Source organism: Callospermophilus lateralis, chromosome 2 (genome assembly GCF_048772815.1).
Source record: "Callospermophilus lateralis isolate mCalLat2 chromosome 2, mCalLat2.hap1, whole genome shotgun sequence".
In the NCBI taxonomy this organism is placed as follows: domain Eukaryota; kingdom Metazoa; phylum Chordata; class Mammalia; order Rodentia; family Sciuridae; genus Callospermophilus; species Callospermophilus lateralis.
The window spans coordinates 211321641-211342509 of NC_135306.1; the positions used below are offsets into that span (position 1 = coordinate 211321641).

The 20869-nt window shown below is 63.9% G+C and overlaps 1 protein-coding gene across 10 annotated transcripts in view; it reads right to left on the bottom strand.

Moving 5' to 3' along the window:
* The window catches only part of Brsk2 (BR serine/threonine kinase 2), a 51314-nt gene extending 30935 nt beyond the window's left edge, over positions 1–20379 (bottom strand). For all 10 annotated transcript variants that reach the window (XM_076847801.1, XM_076847799.1, XM_076847792.1 and 7 more), the window contains exon 1: positions 20286–20379. In XM_076847801.1, the coding sequence (XP_076703916.1) occupies positions 20286–20379 (94 nt within the window). The remainder of the gene's footprint in view (positions 1–20285) is intronic.
* Positions 20380–20869: the final 490 nt, after the last annotated feature.

Here is a 20869-nt window from a genome sequence, read left to right on the forward strand (position 1 = left end):
AGAGAGCACTGGAGCAGGCCTTGGGCAGCCCAGGGGTCCCATGCTGCTCCCCACACCCCCACAAGACTTGAAGGAGTTGCTAAGGTGAGGCCTCCACACAGAGCAGGAGAAAGCCAGAAAGGGCCTGGGGACCAGAGAACAATGGAGAGTTCTGGGAGAGAAACCATGGAATAAAGATGAGAAGACGAAATGCCCGTGACGGGAGCAGGACAGAGACGCCAGGACAGATGGCCAACCTGAGAGCCCAGCTCGCGACAAGGGAGGAGCCCCAGGGCGCGACACCAGGGGGGGGGGGGGGACGCTCTGGGCAGCGCACTCAGCGGCTCAGCAAACCCAGAGTTCTCCTGGTGACACTCAAGCCCATGTCCACTCCTGGGAGATGAGTCCCTCCTGGGCTCCCCCCCTAGAGGCCTGGCCCAGCCAAAGTCCTGTGAAGATCCAGTGACCAGCCTGACGGGGCAGTCCTGCCCGCCCGTTCTCAGCAGGAAGGGGCCATGTGGCCGGTCTCGGGGGCACAGCAGAGCAAGACACAGCTGCCCGGGGAAGCTGGGGAGGGAAGATGGAGAAGGGCCTTCAGATGGGCTCACAGCAGGGCAATGGGAGCTGTCCACAGGGGGACAGAGCATGGAGCGAAGGCAGCACATCGGAGGCTGCCGGACACCCCACAGGCCCACCCTTGCGCTTCAGTCCCAGAAACAGCGGCACGAGGGCCAAGGGCACGTTTCAAGAGGAGACAAACTAAACGCCTGCCCACAGATCCATGGAACTCTGAGCCGCAGCAGACAGAGCGCCCAGCAAGGCCCACCTGGGATCGCTCAGACAGAAGCACAGGCAGACAGAGAGATGCTCAGGGCACCGGGGAGGGGCGCACCTGCCTCCTCTCCAGAAAGAAGACAGGGACCATGGCCTGCCTGCCTACATGCTGAGAGCCAGCCAGGCGTCCCCACAGCCCACCGAGAGGCAGGAGCACGTAGGGGCCGACTCACACCAGGGGAGCACCAGGTGCCAGCCATACCCAAGGAGGGAGGAGGCACGCCCAAGAGGGGACCGCTCACGCAAACTCAAGTCCACTCCCGGAAGGGCACCGCAGGCAGGTCCAGAGGTCCCGCAGGGAGATGGGAGGGTCTTGCTCCAAACGGCTGATCCTGTGGCAGTGGCACAGAGCCCATGGGGTACGTCACCCCAGCCCCCGGCTCAGCCTGCAGGGCCAAGCCCTCACCCAGGATACTTAGTCTTTCCAGTGACTTAGAAATCACTGAGGATAGGGGCTGGGCTGGCGCTCCGGGCAGAGCGCTCGCCTAGCACATGTGAGGCACTGGGTTCCATCCTCAGCACCACACAGAAATAAGAAAAGAAAATAAAGGTTAAAAAATACAATAACATTTTTTTAAAAAAGCAATAAAGCTTTAAAAGATCACTGAGGACACTAGTAGAGTTCTATTTGTGTGGTTAGGTCAGCTGATGTTTATTGTGTAAGAGATTAAAACAAATTTCACAAATACTTGTTAACTTACAATGAAGCTGTTCCACACACAAGGACGTAAGCGCAAACCAACAACTTTATTAACTGCCCTGTCCGCCCCCGTGGGGGTCAGGGAGAAGAACAGCCCTCCCGTCCTCACGCCGCTCGGAGAAGGCGTCTCCCATGGTGTCAAACAAACAGTATCCAGTCAATCCCCAGGAAGGGTCTCAGGGACCCCAAGGACCCCTGGCCTAGGACTGCGGCTGCCCACCTTCCTACCTTCTGGGGACAGTTTGAAGTGGGAGCACTTTATCAAATCAGCCAAGGGACCCACCGTGCTTCTCCCCAGGGTGAGGGCACCCCTTATCCTCTAACGGACGACTCCAAGTGGTCATGGATGCCAGGCATTTCCAACAGAAGCTCCTCCCACCCGGGACCCAGCTGACCCAGGACCCCCTATGGGCAGCCTGCAGGGAGGGGACAGAGGGGTAGCCCACCCAGCCCAGCCAACCCCAGGCTGTGGTCCTAAGTGGGGCCTGAGGTCAGCCTCACACCCCTGGCCCTCGGCCCTGAGAGCAGGTGGAAGTCCATGAGCAGCTGCCACAGGGGCGTGGGGCTGGCAGGACTCCCACCACCTGCAGCCAGCGCCCCGATCCACCAGCTGGCCGGCAGAGACAGGGAGAAGACCAGCTGGCCCCTGGCCACCTGTCAGCCCTGGGAAGGCCACACTCACCCACACCTGGGAGCCTCCTGGGAAACACAGAGGGAGGTGGGAATGGGCGGGGGTCTCTGCCTGGGAAGGCCACACTCACCCACACCTGGGAGCCTCCTGGGAAACACAGAGGGAGGTGGGAATGGGCGGGGGTCTCCGCCTGGGAAGGCCACACTCACCCACACCTGGGAGCCTCCTGGGAAACACAGAGGGAGGTGGGAATGGGTGGGGGTCTCTGCCTGGGAAGGCCACACCCACCCACACCTGGGAGCCTCCTGGGAAACACAGAGGGAGGTGGGAATGGGTGGGGGTCTCTGCCTGGGAAGGCCACACCCACCCACACCTGGGAGCCTCCTGGGAAACACAGAGGGAGGTGGGAATGGGTGGGGGTCTCCACCTGGGAAGGCCACACTCACCCACACCTGGGAGCCTCCTGGGAAACACAGAGGGAGGTGGGAATGGGTGGGGTCTCTGCCTGGGAAGGCCACACCCACCCACACCTGGGAGCCTCCTGGGAAACACAGAGGGAGGTGGGAATGGGTGGGGGTCTCCACCTGGGAAGGCCACACTCACCCACACCTGGGAGCCTCCTGGGAAACACAGAGGGAGGTGGGAATGGGTGGGGGTCTCTGCCTGGGAAGGCCACACCCACCCACACCTGGGAGCCTCCTGGGAAACACAGAGGGAGGTGGGAATGGGTGGGGGTCTCCCCCGCAAGGGCAGCTGCAGGGGCCAAGCTGAGAGCCACTCCAGCTACAACTGCCCAGCCCTGCCCCCTGTTGGTGGGCAGGGGCAGGGGAGAGGGCCAGGCACCTGGCCCACCTCTCACAGAGGCAAGAAGTCCTACCCCTCCTAACACAGCTGGTTCCCACGGGAAGGCCAGGCCTGAGGACAGGGTGACACTTCCCTGCAAACCCTGTGGCCAGAGGCCCTCACTGCTGGACGGAGCGACTCAGACACAAGGCCTCTGCTGCTCTTGCCCTCAGGAGCCCCTGGCCTACCAAGAGGGGTCAATGTCCCCCTAGGGTCCCCTACAGCCCCAGGATGGGGAAGCCCCCAGTTCTAGGCCCCTCTTGGTGGCTCCAGAAGGCAGGTGACGGAACGGGGGCCCTGGGCTGACCAGGTGGGTGCTGGGTTGGCACACACTGCCGGAAGGGGCCATCTGGGAGGTTAACAGGCTGATGGTGGGGGACACTATCCAAGATGGACCACAGGGCCCACAGGGGTACCCAAGGGGCAGCTGGGGCCAGTATAGGCAGCCTGCTCCACCCAGAGATGCTGGCTTGGGCTTGAGCCCAGGAGCCCCATGAGATGCAGAGCCCCAGCCCAGCCCCTGCTCTCTACCCTCCCAGAAAGGCCTGCCTGGGCCATGACCATCCCACTCCCAGGCCTCCAGGGAAGGACAGACAGGGAAGGGGGCGTGATGGGCACCATGGAGGGACTGCTGCCCCCCTGCCCTGCCAGGAACTGGCATCCAAAGGGGGCCCCTAGCCACCCCAACTATGGGGATCCAGAGTCACACTGCACCCTGGGCCCCAAAGCCCCGGCCAGCTGGGGCAAAGGGGCCCTGTGTCTGAGTGCCAAGGCCACCCTGGGCAGGTGGGCAGGATTGCATCTGGGCTGGCGGCTGCTGTCCCTGGTTCCCAGCACCGTCCTCACTATTCTCCCAGATATGGCCCCTCCCACCTCCTGACCCCCCAGTACTTTCTAAGGGGGCCCACTGCCTCACGGCAGGGCCCCACCCCAGAGCCCCCATCCCACTGTCCCTACAAGGACCCAGGAAGTAGGACTGGAATACTGCAAGCTGTGCTCCTTGGGGAAGGGGTCTCCCAGTGTCAGGACAGTTGTCAAGTCTGTCCCTCGGCACTGTGGCCAGGCCGGTGCCAGCAGGCCTCGCCCCTGGGGAGGCAGTGCCTCATCAGGCCTCATGCAGGTGCCTGCCCTCCCAGGGTGGTCAGGGGCCTGAGCAGCTGGCCTCAGTGGAGCACCTGTGCAGGTTGCGTTCCCACAGCCCCGGGGCGATGGCTTGGGCCTGCCTGCAGGGCTCATCCCCACTCTCCACAGAACACTGCTGACTCACGCAAGGTCACAGCAGGCAGTGAGTGTCCTGCAGGGCTGGACCCAGCCTGGGAGTGTGTCCAGGTGGGCTCCTGTATGCAGCCCTGCCCACCTGCTGGGTCAGGCCTGGGAGCTCTCCTTAGAGCAGGGAAAGGGGCCACTGTCGGCTGGGACTCCACCATCAGAGAAGGTGGTCCCCCACCCCAAGGAGGTATCCCGGGTCGGCAGTCATATGGGGTGAGGCTGGAGTCCCAGACACACCTTCTCCCCAACTCCAGGGTTAGGAGGCGGGCCATGCCCACTGCCCAGCTCCCAGCCTGCTGGGGCCCTGACCCTTGGGCTGTCCAGCTGGGGACAGAGCCCCTTCCAATCTGCGACTCCAGCCCAGGAGCCAGGCTGGAAGACCCCAGGAAGGAGGCTCAGGCCTTCACCTACAGCCCACCCTCCCGTCCTGGGAGGCAGTTCTGTGGCCCTGGGAGAAGCCTCTCCACTGAAGGTCAGAGAGCCCCATCTCTGAAAGATCCCACTGGTCTCTAAACCCCAGCAGACTCCCACAAAGCCTCCCCCTCCTCTTCCTGACAAACCTCCATCTGTTGCCATGGTGACCGGAGCAGAACCGGCAGGCAGCCTCCACAGATCCCTGCCCCCACCCCTTCCTTCCATTCCCCTCAGCTGGGCCCCAGCTCAGACCCCCCACCCCACCCCACTCCAGCCCAGCCCAGCCCCAGCCCTGGACTCTGAGGCCTGTGAACACCTGGCTTCTGCTGCCCACCAACCCACAACACCCAGGCTGGTGCCAGGCCCACTGCAAGGTGCCCCACCTCTAGGCCAAAGGCGGGGCACCTGAGGAGGCCCACGGCCCAGCTGGAGCAGGTGGGGAGGGATGTCCTGGCTGGGATCTGTGGGTGCTGCCCAAGTGCGTGTCCAGCCCCCTCGGAGGGGGCGCATGGCTCCTTCACCCACCCCACATCAACTCCAGGCCCAAGACCAGAAAGAGGCAGAGCCCCAAGGACTGCCAGGAGCCAGCAGCACCCCAGCTCAGTCAGCCAGTCAGCTCAGAGCCCCCGGCTTCAAGCAAACGCTGCCCCCCCCCGTGCCCCCGCTAGAGGCGCCTGCTCAGGGCTCTTTTGTGCTGCGAACTGCTGTGTGGTCACGATGGCCCAGCGCCCCGCTCCGCGGCTGTCTTGCGGTCCTCTGGGGCAGAGCTGACGCACAGGAGCTGCATGAACTTCAAGTGCTCCTCTGGTCTCCGCCTAAGCACGCTCCTGTGAAAGGCCACCCCCACAGGAGGCCAACGCACTGCGGCCCCCTTGTCCTGTGTCCTGCACAGCCCCTCCCTCAGGCCCGCACTGCCTTCTCCAGCTTCGGGGCAGGAGACACGTGGTGCACACTCTAGCCCCTGGGACGCCACACGGACCCCAAGACAGATGGTGGCTGTGGGCTCCAGACACCCCCAAACAGAATGGCAGCTCTGAGTGGACTGGGAAAGAGGGCTCTGACCAGCCAATTAGAACCCCACAACACGCCAGCTGTTTCCAAATGAGCTGGGGGTGACAGGCGATTCCCAGTAAGATGCAGGTGACTAAGCACCTGCAATAAAGGGCGTCATGGTCCTGCCCAAGAAACCAACCAACACCAGGGAGACCTGTCCCAGGCACCAGGAGCCCCCACAAGCTCAGGGCACGGTCCTGGGAGGGAGGAAACAGGGCCAGCAGCTGCTCCTCCGCAGGGCAGGGGCAGCCACTGTGGGACTTGCCCCTTTCGTCACAAGGGACCTGGGCTGTGGAGTGAGGCAGCGCCCATGGCAGGGCTCAGCCCAGAAAGGCTTGTGCACACCCCCACACTCAGGACCTGGAACCCTAACAGCCCCAAGAAGGACTTGGAAATGATCCTGAGCTGCGGAGCGACAGTGCCTGGTAGCAGGAAGTGCCATGCACTGGCCACTCGCTGCAGCCTGGCCCACGTAGACAGCCCTGGAGTGCCTGTCAGGGTGGCATGGGGGCAGTCCACACAGTGGCCAGCACCCTCCACTCCAGACACACGCAAGTTTCAGGGAGGGCTCGGGACGGAGTGTCCCTTGAGCTCCTGCCACTTCTGCTGTCTGGTGTCTGGGCCAGGAAATGGAGGCAGGTGCGTGTGCTCCAGGCTGGCCGGGCTACCTGGTTGCAGAAGGCTGCCCCGTGCTGCCCAGGCCATGAGCCGGTCATCCTGGGTCCCCCAGGTTGGCAAGAGAGCAAGAAGGATGCAGCCTAGGTCCTTCGGGGAGCAGAGGGTCTGGAGGCAGAGGAGACATGGGGTTCCAAGAGCTGGACTCTGGAGTGACCAGCCAGGGTCCTCAGCCTCCCCCAGATCCACCACCAGCACATAAGGATGGGGGGCTTCACACCTGCTGCTAGGATGTGGAGGAGCTGTCAGCCAGTAGGATGGGGTCCCCTTCCCTCCTAGGCAGTCACTCAGCCCCTGCCAGCACAGGTTGCCATGGCAACCACAGAGGCAGCTGGACCAACCTCGGTATGATGCGACAGAAGCCGACCCTCCCCAGCCAGAGTCCCTGTAGGTGTCCACCGACCACAGGTGTCCACTTCCACACGGCCCGGGCCTCAGAAGTACTGCAGCAAGGGTGGGTGTTCTATTAGACCCTGTCTGAGAGCTATGGGGCCTCCTCCGAGGCAGGCGCTGCTCAGCACAGGGCAACCCCCTCCCATGGCCCCCCAGGCAGCCAGGCCCTGAGGGCCTTCCCTGGCCCCCTTCCTGGGGCCACAAGAGCTGTGAAGCCCTCAATTTAAGGTTGCGTGGGGAACTGAGAGGCAAACAGCCCCTCTACCACGTCCCTGTTCTGTGCCCCTGGCCGGGGAGGGAGCCCCTGCCCGAGCCCAACACACACTGGAATTGCATTCTTGTAGAGACAACCCTCCTGGAGGCGGGTGGGACCCCTACTCCAGCCCCCAGAGTGCCACGTTAGATTTTGATTAACTGGTTTCTGCAACTCAGTATTGTAAAATCAGCCCAGTGGGATCACTTGCTGAACCCCCGCTGCTCAGAAATGCCATGGGGCTGCTGTCGGGGCTGCTGTCCTAGGGGGAGGCCCTCCCTCCCCTCCCTACAGGGTCTGGAGAGCTACTGACAGGGTCACGGGCCGGCCCACCTGCAGAGTGGCAGCCCGGGACCCCAGAAAGAGAAGTCTTTGGGAGGATGCTGGCACTTTCTGTGAAGGCACATGCAGGGTGGTCAGCGTGGGCCAGGGGAGATGAGCAGAGTGTGGGAGGGAGGAAAGGCGGGGCCTCTGGCTGGGGGTCAGACATCTGGAGGCCCCAGTGCACTCTGGAGGGGGGGCCCACAGTGACATGACCAGAGGAGACCCAGCCACCGGCGATCCCTGCACAGTGCTGTCCAGCCCCTTGGAATGGCAAGAAAGCTGTGCTGGACAGAGTGCAGGGGGCTGGGGGCTGGGGCATTCAGCAGGCCTGTCTGGGATGGCTGGGGGCAGGGGAGGAGAGGCAGCAGGGCAGCTCAGCAGAGCCCCAGGGCTTGAGGCTGCTCCCTCCTGCCCTGCTCCGCAGGCCCCACCCCTCAGGGGCCCCAGGGATGGGTGATGGGGTTGCCATGGTGACGAGGTTGGGGAGGCCTTCCTTGGGAAGCCCCAGGGAGCCTCCGCCTGTCATCCCACACACAGGCAGACACAGGCACCCAGACCTGCACACACACACGTGACCTGTGCTCGCACAGACTTGTGCACCCCCACACCAACCCACATACATGCTCATGACACAGACACAAGCACACACCCTAGAGCCCCAGCCCCAGGCTGCAGACTCCGGCCTCCTCCATCTCTGGCCTCAAGCCTCTTTACAAGCTGCTGGCTGGGGTCCTGCTGTCCTCCCTCCAGGCCCTGTGACAGCCCAGCGGTGGGCCCACCCTCCCAGAAGCACAGCTGGCAAAGGGTCTTCTTGCCAGAACCAGAGCTGCCCCTGGCCCACCTGCTCCCTCTCACCTGCCCTCCCTCCCATACTGAGGGCCCAGTTCCCCTCAATGATGTCCTCCACTGGTGTGTGCGCCCAGCAGGACCCCAGGACCACTGAGTGGTCAGTGAGAGTACTTCCTCGGTCCAGGGACACCTCCGGTCCCCACCGCTGAGGCAGGCATGAGGGGTGGGGCCCAGAGGGCCAAGAGGGCCCAGCTCCCACAGCTCAGTGCTGAGCCCCAGACCTGCCACTGGGCCGGCAGGGTGCTCCCGGCCCTCCCTGCTGGAGCCTGGGCCCAGCCCACACTGGAATGACCTTTTTGTAGGGATGCACCCTCCTGGAGATGAGTGGGAACCCCCACCCCAACACCCCTGGTGCCAGGGAGTCACACTAGATTTCTACTAAACAGAGCTGCCCTGCCCCACCTAAGTCATCTGCCAGGTCACGTAGCCAGAGCTTACTGATGCCCCTCCATGCCAGGCCCTGCAGGAGGACTCAGGGAGCTCCAGAGAGGAGGTGCAGGAGCTCAGAGCCTGGGGTGCAGGGGTAGGGACCTCATGAAGCCCAGCAAGCTGAAAGGTGGGCATGGCACAGGCAGGGGCTACAGGGAGGCCGGGCCACACTTTCCAGGGACACCTCTGGGGTCTAACCCAGACGTGAGGGTTCTGTGTGCTGTGGGGCAGTGCAGGAGCTCCAAGTCCTGCCCTGGTGGGGAGGACTGCGGCGGGCCAGAGAGAGGGAGGAGGCGGCGACTGGTCATTGCCCCAGGTCCAACCACTCCCACGCCCTCTGCAGCAGGGGCAACCTCCCGGGGCCCAGACGCTACCCCCAGACGGACCTGCCACCCAGACAACCAGACACACACACACCCCACCTGCAACACCAGGGAGGGAATCACGCAGGGCCCTGCAGTCACCCACTGCGACAGGGACGGAAGCACTGGCCCAGCCCCCGCGGCGTGAGTGCCTGCTGTCCCTAAGGAGCAGCCTGCGCGGTAATCTCCAGTGTGGGGTAATAATAGAATCTGCTTAGTGGGCAGCAGGCAGGAAGGACAGGGAGAGGAGAGAGGCAGAGCCTGCTGGCCCACGCCCTGGTGCTCCCAAATAACAACATCTGTCCCCAAGTGCCACAGCGCCAGGGGCTGCACCAGAACCTGGGCAGGGTGTCTGCCTTACCCCATCCCTCTCGGGGCTGGTGCTGGGGCTGGTGGCCTCTGTCATTCCAGGCTCCCTGCATTCCTCACTGCACTCTCCTCCAGGGGCTAGGACATGAGGTCAGAGGACCCCACACTGTGCAATCAGCACCCAGGTCTGCACCCGGCCGGCAGTCAGGCTGGCACTCGATCCTGGCACGCCAACTCCTACAAAGTCCACAACCCTGGGAGGGGTGTTCCTGGGGAGGGGACATAACAGGGAACAAGGGTCAGGAAAGGGAGGCATTGGGAATGGGGGCAGAGGACAGCGGCAACATGAGAAGCAAGGCCCATGGGAGAAGTCAGCCCTGGCACCCTGGGTCCCATCCCTCGGAGGCCTCCGGGTGCTGGAGGCTGGGGGTTGAGGCCAGCTGCAGAAGGGCACAACACAGGCGGCTCCAGGGTGGCCAGGGCAGAGCCGCGGGGTGTCTCTGTGGGACTGCGAGGGGTACTGGCTCCAGATGCCCCCTCCAGAACCCATGAATCCTGCTTGTACTCCATGGGCCTAGCCTGGAGAGGCGTGCAGAGGGGCCCACCACATGCCCCAGGAAGGGAGCCAGGCATCTGTCACTGCCCCCATGCCACTGGGCATGGCACTAGAATACTCACACCAGGATAGGACCCTCTCTAAAGAAGCCCAGACACACCCAGCGCAAGGTGCTTGAGGACCTCACAGGTGAGCATCTAAACCAGGTCAGGAGCAGGAACCCAGCAGAACCCACCTCCTGGCCCAGCCACCAGCCACCCACCACACAGCCGTGCTCAGCCCGGCCTGCAGGCCACCCCAGGTAGATGAGACACCTAGAAACTCTCCCGTCATGCTCAGCCTGGCCGGATGGGCACGGGCTCAGTTTATGAAGCCATGAACCACCAGGAGGGCCACCTTGCCCAAGGCCACACTCATCAGAAAGAGCCGGACACCGCCCTGCCACTGTGGTACCCGTGATCATGCCCAGACATGCAGGGCCTCAGTGCCCAGGTCCAGCTCAGCTGATGCCGGATCCCCTGGGCCTGGGCTCCATATGGGGAGAGGAGACCACCTAGAGCTTCATGTCAAATCTGTTCTGGGGTCACCAGCCACCCCAGGGTGGAAAAGGCTCAGCATCCAGGCCCAAGAAGACAGGCATCCAGTGGTAAGTCCCTGAGGCCCAGCAAGAATCATCTGGAACAGTGATAGGGGAGCATGCCTGTGGCCACTGGTCACTCTGGAAGAGGCCTGCCTCCCCAGAAGGACTCTCTCAAAGACCAGAGAATGTCCCTCAGAAGCAGCGCCACTTGTGAGATTCACAGGGGCTCCTGTAGCAGACAGGCAGCCACATTCAGCCCGGGCAGCACAGACAGGCCTGGAGTCCAGCGGTGCCCACTGGGCTCAGGGCCAGTGTCCCACAGGAGAAGGCCCAGGGCCAGCATCCACCAGCAGGAGACCAGCATAGAGGGAGCTGTGGGCAGTCCCCTGCCTACCCCCGCTCTCTGGGAAGCGGTGGCCCCATCAGTCCGGGACTCACGGCTGTGTCCATCCACAGATATACTTGTCACCTGGTGGCACTTGCCAGGGGAGCTTCTGTCTGTACTGCTGTGATTAGGTGTGAATCCCCGGGATTTGGTTTAGAGCTCACAAACCTCCAATCCGAGACACCCTGGCAGCTGGCTCGGCGCTGATCCTCCTCTGGGAGCCAGGCCCCCAGGGCCTCTCGTCCTTCTCAGCCCCACCTGCCTTCAGCCCAGGTTCTCTCCCCAAGCCAGCCCAGGAGGGCAGGAGGGGCTCCCTGAGCCCAGGCCAATCCCAAGTGTCCCAGCCCAGAGGGCTTGGGGCACAGCCTTGAGGGGTGCCTGGGTTGGCCTGTGGCCGAGGGGGCACCTGGCACCTCTCGCCTCTCGCCTCCCAGCAGGTGGGACACAGACAGCACTGACTCGGCTGAGGCCGCCTAGGGCCCAGCCTGCAGTGGCCTCTCCGCTACAAGCCCCTGCCTGCCCCGGGGCCATCCCACACTCCCGCATGTCATCCACTCACAGGCCACAAAGAGCACAGAAAAAGGGCACCCAGAAGGGTGCACCAGGGGACAGACTGTGTCACTCCCCCACCCCGGGCGCCCCCACCCCAGGCCATCGTCCCTGTCAGAGTCACCAGAGGGGTCTGCTGCAGCAGCCCACGAGACACGCAGCCGATGTCAGAATCAACCACAGGTGGGGGCCATTCTCCACCAGTGACAGACCAGCCTGCAGAAGAGAATGGACACACCTGATGGCCACAGGAGGCCCAGCGCACACCAGGGCCTCGGCTGCAGAGAACCTGAGGCCCACAGCCGGGGTCAGACCTGGACCCAGCAGGCAGCAGAGCCCCTGAGCTCCCTCCAGCTGTAGCTGGGCTCTGGGGACCAACAGCTGCCAGCAGCCCCCTCACACAGCAGGCGCTGTGGATTTCAGCACAGTCCTGCTGGACAGCTCCCGACAAGCAGCAAGTTGGGCCTGGAAACCAAAGAGAGTGGATGGGGATGGGTGGAGGGCCACCTGAGCTGCCCGTCACCCCAGGGGCCTATTCTTGAACAGTGGCCTATTCTGCCAGGCTGCCTCAGACCTGGTCAGCAGACCGTAAAATGCACACCTGCACCAAGCATGAGCCCTGACTGACAGGTGAGAGCACAACCCATTTCCTGGCACAGCCCCGACCTCAGACCGGAACCCAGGTGCCCAGGCAGCAGGTGTGCACAGGTGGGTATCACATGTGTGAGTACATGGAGGCCACAGGTCAGGCGCGTTGGCAAAGCAGCTCCAGAGACAGCAGCTGGGACAGGTATCTTGCAGTCACTCAGCTCCATGTCCACCCTGTCACTGTGCATCTGCTGGACATGCTGCAGTGTCCCCCACAGTGACCCTCAGAGGCTTTGAAGGTGGACTGAGCCAAAGCCCCTATCCCAGAGGCTGAGGCTGCCCTGGAGCCAGGAGCCTGAGGGAACAAGGGGCTGTGGCCGAACCCAGCGTCCAGCCAGTCAGGCCTGGGGAGCTGACGCTGAGAGGTCCAGCACCATGAGGAGTCTGGGAGGAAGACTCCCTCAGACCTGCCTGCAGTCCAGCCTGTGCAGACACTCCTGCATCCTCACCTGTCCCCTCCCCAGAAGGAGGGACTGGAGGCCTGGGGTGGCACCTGGGCTTTCTGGGGTGGCAATTCCCGCTCCCAGCAGCAGAACTAAAATGGGCCCTGTTCCTCCTGTGTGACATCCACTCCTGCTGAGATGGCACCCACATGCTTGGCCTGCAGCGAACATTCTGGAACGTGGGAGCCACTGTCCCCAGGCAGACTCAAGCCCACACTTGCTGCCCCCACCCTGGCCTGGTGCTGGGCCATCACGAACAATGGTGACAGACTCAAGGTGGTGCCCCAGCTGGGGGTCAGGGGTTGAGTAAGAGGAGGCAGACAGGCCACAAGCTCCCCTGACCCTGCAGGTGAGGCCCTGACCAGTATCAGCATCAACCTGGGCTTGTCAGGAATGCAGACCATCAGGCCCACCCATAGCCCAGCCTTGGTGACACAGGGCAAAGGACCCCTGAGAACGGTCCCCACCCAGGGCCCAGTGGGCACTGGCCATGGCCTGGGGGAGAGCTCAGACCCCTGCTGTCCCCTGGATAGCAGATGCTGAATGGCCAGCAGAGGAGATCCAGGCTTCAGGGGACAGTCCTTCAAAGTTAAACTGCTGCACCAGACGGGACTTCTGCTAGTATTTAGAAATCAGCATTAGTTTCCAGGGTGACAAAGACACGGCCACCTAAGAGCCTGCCTTCTCAAGCCAGACACCAGAACACTTAGTAAACCCTGCCTGGGACGCGCTTCAGATAATGGGCCTGGGGTGTGAAGCAAAACTGGCCCTACGTCCTGCAGCCAAGGCCGGAGCCTTCTGGCTTCCAGGGAGCCTCTCCACATCCATGTCAGGAAATGTCATGACCGGGGTGAGCCCAGGGCTGGAACACAGTTCCCACAAAAGCCCCAACCCCACAGAAGTCCCAGGAACCACAGAGCTGAGGGTCAGTAGCCCCAAGTGGGAAGGTGGGAGCTGAAGGGCCACAGTGGACCTGCTGCTCTGATGCAGGCACGAGGCAGGGGCTAGGGTGGGTGAGGCCACTCCAGGGGTCACCATGGCCACACGTGGCCAAGGGACAGGGACAGAACAAATCCCTTCACCAGCCCAGGGCCTGTGAGGCAGGGGGACAGCAGCTGCCGGCCAGAGCCCTGAGGGACTGTGCTGGCCACGCATCTCCTCGGCTGGGCACAGCTGGCCGGCTGGCTTTGCCACAATCCTCATCATCCCTCCCTGCTCGCTGCCCCACAGATGAAAATCCCATCAGCCGAGGGGGTGAACAGGCACAATGACCATCTGTCCTCATCTCTCCTGCTGCATCCCAGGCCCCTCGAGCTGCATGCCTCCAATCCCAAGGGAGCCACTGGCCACAGCACCAGGCCAGGCCCCCACTCAGCCCGTGCAAGGACGTCCTCAGGTATCATTTCTCTGTCTCCCCCAGGCCAACTCACAGGGGGGAAGCCAAGGCGTGAAGACAAGCGATCCCCACCTGCAGGCTGGGCTCCCACCCAAGCACCTGGAGGTGGCCCTTCCCTCCGGCTCTGCCCATGACTAGACCTCAGGGCCCAGACAGGATGGGACGGGGCTGCCCAGCTCCAGGCTGGCTGGAGGGGCCCTTGTGCCACGGGAGGACTGCAGTGTTGTGCCAGCAGCCCCCTGAAGCCCCCTGCAAGCCCCGAGGAGGAGCATTCCACAGCGGGGACTAGCGGACTCTAAGCCCAGCCACGGGCTCAAGGCCTCAGGAAACCGCAGGGCCCACGGACGCCTGCTGCTCTCAATGGCCAGGGACTCCTGGGCCCCCAGGTAAGTCCCAGGCCTCAGGGCCATGCTTGCTCCCATGTACTCCCTGCCCACCAAAGACCTCCAGGCTTGGCCAGGCCCTGTGGAGCTGCAGGCCCTGCTGTGTGGCCAGCAGGAGGGGCATTTGAAGATGAGGAGGAGGGCAGGGCTATCTGAGGAGGGAGCTGCTCCTGCTGCTGAATCAGGTCTCTGAGACCAAGTGGGTTAAGAACCCAGGCTGCCTCTCACCCCTAGTGCCACCAGCCAGCAGCAGTGCCAAGGCCCTGCTGGGGCCACCTCTGGCCAGCACCTTTCCTGGGGCAGATGGGATACCTTGACACCTCTGGCCAATGTGAGAAAACTCTCAGACCCAGGGCAGGAAGGTCTCCTGCTCAGGAAACAGTAGGCAGGGCCCAGGTGAGCCTCCGGCCAGCGTAGCCACATGGTAGCAACCCCAGCAAATTAGCCCTGCTCTGGCCACAGGTCCCTAAAGCTGGCCTCAGTTACCCACAGTCATGTGGTGTGATCCAGAAGTCCTTCTCCCTGGACACGGGGAGTCCACCAGGCAAGGCCACCCCAGCCGCGGCCCTGGCTTGTTCACCCAGGCAAGACGCTGCCCAGCAGCCTGGGTCCCCCTGGCTTCCCAGCCATGCCATCCCTCCGAGGCCACATTCCTGACCATGCAGGCTTTCCCTGCAAACCGCCCACAGCTCTGAGCCTTACGGACGTGCCGCTGCCCCCGCCTACATCACTGGCCACGCAGCAGCTGTCCAGGCTGCCCTACCGTCTCTGCCTGAGGGCCAGGAAGACCAACCCTGCCCTTCAGGACCCTTGTGCCCAGCCTCAGCTCAGAGTGGGCAGCAATAAGGTGGATTCCCCGAGGCCCTCCATCCTGATGCAGGCCAGGAACTCCTGCCCCCAGGAGCCCTGCAGAGGATCCCAGGACTCCCAGCCTGGCCCTGTCCCCCATCCCAACCAGCCCAGAACTGTCGGCTCAACCCTGGCCAGGCCCACAAGGATGCTGTGGCCACCCATGGAAAGGACCAGGACCCCTGGTGCAGGTAGGACCTGATCTTAGCCTGAGGACAAGTGCCACCAGACTCTACACACATCGACCTACGAGACCTTCATGCTCTGCCAGGGAGGTGCCGTCACCACCCCGGTTCAGGGAGGAATTCTAGATCCAACCTCCGGCCAGGACACCAGAGGCCACAGAAAGAAGAGGTTTCTCTTTAAAGGCTGGACGGGGGACACTGTCCCACAGGCGGGGCTTGACTCCCAGCTGCTGGGCTCCGGAACACTGGCCCCTCAGAAGTGGTGGAACAAGGCCTGGACGGAGCAGGCTGGGCTCTGAGAGGCGGCCAGCCTGGCACAATCTCTGCTTTGTCCCTGGAGCCTCAGCCCCAGCCCAGCCTCCATCCTGTCCAGAGCCCAGGTCAGCCTAACCAGCCGGCTTTCCTGGGGTGAGGCCTTGGGGAGGCTTGCGGGCAGCTTGGCCACCTTGGGCTGGAACCTGGGCCTAGAGCCAAGCACACAGAGGCCTACCCCTGACCCCACCACCTGCAGGCTTCAGGATGTTCTGGCACCCTCAACTCCCTGCAGAGTACAGGACAACATGAGAGACAGCCAGCAGCCCCTGACAGATGCCCCTGCTGCCCACTACCACCCGACAGCTGTGCCTTGCCCAGACACCATCCAGCCTTGGAGCCTGGAAACCCATTCCACAGATAGGGGTCCTGAGGCTCAAAGCCCCTCTGCTGCCTGGTGGCCAGAGCCCAGGAGGACCATGCACAGACGCCAGGCCAGTGAGACAGAACCACCCCACCAAGCTGCAGCGACCCCAGGGGTCTGCACACAGAGGTGCAGCCTCCAGAGGCCGCCTCACTGTCCCCAGGCACCGTCCAAGGAGAGTCACCGGGTCTCAACTGCTCCTGTGGAGCACTAGCCACAGACTTCCCAACCACTGGGGCTGCACTCAGTGTCGCCCGTCTGCTGCGAAGAGAAGGAGCCGAGCCAGGGCAGGGCCCCTGGCCAGCAGAGGACACTGTTGCTGCCTGCCCACCCCTGCACTCAGGGCACTCCACTAACACTAGGAGAGAAACCGGGACAGACAGTAGGGCACAGGGCCCACCCCACTGGGGCCCACACTCAGGAGCAGGCCAGGGCCAGCTGCAGGACAAGCAGCAGGCAGCCCTAGTGCCCTGAAGTATAGTCCTTGCTGGCCTTGAGGTGGCTGCTTGGGGAGAGGAGCCGGCCACATGGGTAGATCAGGAGTCCACACACCAGTGACAACCAGCACAACACGTGGCCACCCTGTGAGCACTCCGGGCAGGCAGGGAAGGGGCAGGATGCAGGAGCCTGCTGGCAGCTCTGTCGCAGTGGCACCTCAGTGGTCCCAGCCGGGCTCCCCTGAGCCTAGGTGAGGATCTGTCAGAAACAGACTCCCCAGGGGGCTGGTGAAGGGCGGCTGAGCTTCACATCGCAGGGAGGGCCAGCCAGGCAGCTGTGTCGGCCATGTGCTCGACAGTCTAGACCAGCCCCACCTGGGCAATATCAGGGCAGAGACCAGCCACAGCCCACCCTGGAACAGCAGCCCCACAGGGGCCTGCCACACCAGTGTCCACACGGGGTCAGGCAGAGCCTACTCACAGCCAGCACTTCAGGACACACCTCAGTGTGGGCACCCGGGCCAGGGCTCCTGCCCAGCATGCCTTTCCAGCACAAGTGGTCCCACCGTGCCAGTGACAGTGCAGCAGACCATACAGGTGCCTCGGTGGGTCGGACCCTCTGGGCCAAGCTGTCCCCTTGGGGCAGTCCTCACAGACCAGCTCCCAACCTGGAATGGGCTCTGAGGCAGGGTCTGCACTGCTGGAGGAGGGCTGGGGTGGCACCTGGGCCGTCTGGGCGGAGACCCGAGCAGGAGAGAAGCCAGGTGGGACAGCTGTGACCTGTCCTGTGTGGGCAGCCCTCTCCCAGGCTTTCCTCCCTCCAGGAACACTGGCCTTGCTGCGGACTGGGTTCTGAGGCCCAGTCCCCTGTGGGCCTAGCTGGTCAGACAGCAGGGTCTGATGTGGGGGAGGGGACCGCACGATCACCTGTGAGACTCGCAGAAGGCCCACCTGGTGGCATGGTGACCACCAGACACAACTTGTGTCCCCAAAATGGAGTTCTGTCACCTATACCACCACAGAGGTCACCAGGTCCCATCCTTGGGCCTCAGCACCACAGAGCACCTCAGGTGGGTCCCTCCCTGCCTTTGCTCCCCTTCCCCAAACCAACATGGTCCCAGCACCCACCTCCTTCCCCTTTGTGTCTTCCCCAGCTCTGCTGCTTCCTCCTCTCCAGGGGGCACCAGGCACACCCTCAGTTCTGCCACGTTCCCCTCACACCAGTCTCACCCTCGCCCCCCTCTGTCTATCACCTGCCCTAATCTAACTGGCTTTACCACCCTGGACCCCTCTCCAGGTCACCAACTGCCAGAGAGTTCCACTTGGGAAGAGAGGTCCCAGGTCCCCTCACCCACCAGCTGTGACCGAAGCTGGGAAAGCCGGAGGCAGGTGAGTTGGACGGCAGGGACTTGGTGGGTAGCCTTCATGTCCATTCCCAGTCCTTGGCATGGCTGACCCTTCCCTGAGAGCCCTGTCACTGCCTCCTCCCCTCCCCTGCTTCTGGATGAAGGGATTCTAGGCACAACGGGGCTCCTAAAACAGCCAGGGCGCACAGTCCCCTCCTCCTCCCTCGGGGTCCTCCCAGTCCTCCTGGGCTACCAAAGCCGAGCTGTGGTTTGGGCAGGAGGGTGCCTGCTGTTTACCACTGAGCCTGCAGGATGAGGGCCATGCAATGCTCCCTCCAGGACCTAGGCAGGTGCTGCCTAGGCTCGCAGGGTCTCCCACTCCTGCCGGTCAAGATTCTGCGGGTACCATAATGGCAGGGACTGTGTTCTGGTGTCCCTGCAGGGGCCAAGCCCCAGAAGTGACTGAACAAGAGTTTCTTGGATAATGGAAAAGCCCAGCAGAGCCCTCGCTGGTGGATTCCCCCTGCCAGCCCAGCAACAACTGCCTCAGGTCCCAGCACAAGTCCTCAGGACCACAAGGTCCACAGGCGGTGGTAGACAGAGGCAGAGCCCACACTCTCCCCTGAGGTCTCCCTGCAGGAAGCCTGTCCCCCTCTGGAGTAAAGGGCAGGTCTGCAACACTGCAACTCTGCCCAGCACACACACACACACACACACACACACACACACAGGGCCCACATCCACGAAGATGACCCTTCACAGAAGACAAATGCTGGGGTGGACTTCCTGGCTACACATTTACACTGTGGCCACCAGAACTCTGGACCAGGTTGCTTCCTGGATGCAGGGCAGAGAGGCTACTTAGGCTGCCTTCTCAATTCTGCACACACCTCGCTGACACAGGCACACACCTTTCACAGCCATGGCTGCTAGTGGGAAGAACCTCCCATACTTAACTGTAGAGCAGTATAACCCAAGGGGAGCAGAGAGACTAGCCCCTGCCCCCAGGGGCTGGCGGCTCTGCACATAACCCACGCTGTCATCAGGTGCGTACAGAGGGTGTCTCGTGATGACATTTTATTGGTATGATAATTAGACCATTTCCCTGCCTCCTGCGCTAGGCTGCCCTGGGCCCTTCCTTCGCCAAGGATGTCACAAACTAGTTGTCCTTCCCTGGAAAGGTGCCTCTCCTGGACTCAGCTGAACCACAGCTGTCTGGGCTTCCTCCTCAAGCCCAGGCACAAGCCCTGGGCCGGGCCCTGGGACTCAGGGAGAGGAGGCAGATCTTAGCAGCCCAGACCCTTCCTGCCTCTGCTACATCGCAGCTGCCGCCCTCCCCAGAGCCCAGGCTGGCCCACTTTCTTCCCAGACACAACTGCCTAGCTCTGCGTCCTGTGGCCCTGGGGTGCTTGCAGAGGGACTCCTGGGCCCCCACTCTTGTGGGCGACCTCCTGCTAGCCTCCACCCCTGGGCTCTGGGGAGCTTTCCAAAAAGGAAAGCAGTGGTCAGTGCCAGTTAAACCTTTGGGCCACCAGAGACGGGCTGGTCCTGGGAGAAGAAAGAAAATGGCTGAGTCCCAGCCTCCCACAAAGAGGACTGTGTGAACGCGCCTGGCTGACCAGATGAGGGGGCTGGCCAAGCCCAACCAGGCCTGGAAAGTTAGCCAAATGCAAGGGGAGCTGTGCACACTGCTAGCCCAGGGTTGGCCCTTGCGGGGACCTAACCTGTCACAGGAAAGACAACCAAGACCAGCCAGAAAGTCCCCTCCTCTGTAGACTCTGGGTCTGCTCCAGGGGCCAGACCTGGATACTGATCCAGGCCCAGGAACAGTCACCCTCTTCTTCCCCTGGGGAGCACAGTGTCGCATACACGGAGGCCCGAGGTTGGGAGAAGAGGAAGGCGCTGTCCAGCTCTCTGACGGGTCCTTGCTCTCTCCCACCCGCTCCGCGAACGGAGGTCCGGGACTGGCCAGTGGGGCTCCAGCGGCCAGGGGTCGCGCGGCCGGGGCGCAGCTGCTCCAGCAGCACGCCTATTAGCGCGGCGCGGCAGACGGCAGATGGGCTCCCGCTCGGCCCCCTCCTCTCGCGGCACAATGGGCCCCAGCGCTCGGGTGCACAATGCGGCCCGGCCCGCGCACCTGCAGCGGGGCCGCCGGGCGCTGCCAGGCCGTGTTTTGCGCCCCACCGCGGTGCGCCCCGGGCCGTGCCGCGTGTCCTTGGGCCGCGCCCGGCCGACCGCAGCCGCGCGGCCTGCCGGGCTCCGCGGAGGGACCCAGGCGCAGGGCTGACGGGGGCGCATGAGTCGCCCATTGTTCGCGGCCGCCGGCTCGGGCCGGGCCTGCAGCATCACGACTAGTCAGCTTTCCCCGGCCCCGCCCGGCGGGTCCGCACGGCCTCCCCGGAGGTGCGCCCGCCCGCCAGCCCGCCTGACCGCGTCCCGGGCCACTCGCGCCCCTAGATCGCCCGCGCCCTCTCGCGCCGCGCCCGGCACCCCCGGCCCGCCCGGCCCGCGCCCCCAGCGCCGGCGCGCACGCACCTGTCTGCCCCTTGCCCAGCGTCTTCTCCAGCCGGTAGGGCCCCACATACTGCGCGTGCTGCGCCCCGCCGCCGTCCTTCCCCGTCGATGTCATCGCTCCCGGGCCCCGCGCCGGCGAGTGGGCGCCCGGGCGCGGGCAGGGAGGGGCTGGCCAGCCGTGCGTCCGCGTCCGCCGAGTGCCGTCCGCGCTGACCCGGCCGGCGGCGCCCCCGGGAGGGCCGCACTGCTCTGCGCCCCCGCCGCGCCCCGCCGCCCCCCGCGCCGCTCGCGCCGCGCCCGTCTGAGGCCCGGCCGGGGTGATGCCTCCGCCTCGTCGAGAGGACAGGGCGGGCGGGGGGAACCAGGCTTCCGCCGCCGCCGCCGCCGAGGCCCGCGCCCCGCGCCCCGCGCCCCCAGCGCACGCCCGTCCGCGGCCGCGCTGCCGAGCCGAGCCGAGCTGAGCCGCGCAGCCGAGCCGAGCCCAGCCGAGCAGCCGAGCCCAGCCGAGCCACGCCGCCGAACTCAGCCTCTCTGCCGAGCCGAGCCGAGCAGCCGAGTCGAGCCGAGCAGAGCCGAGTCTGATCGAGTGCTGCGGGATGTAGTGA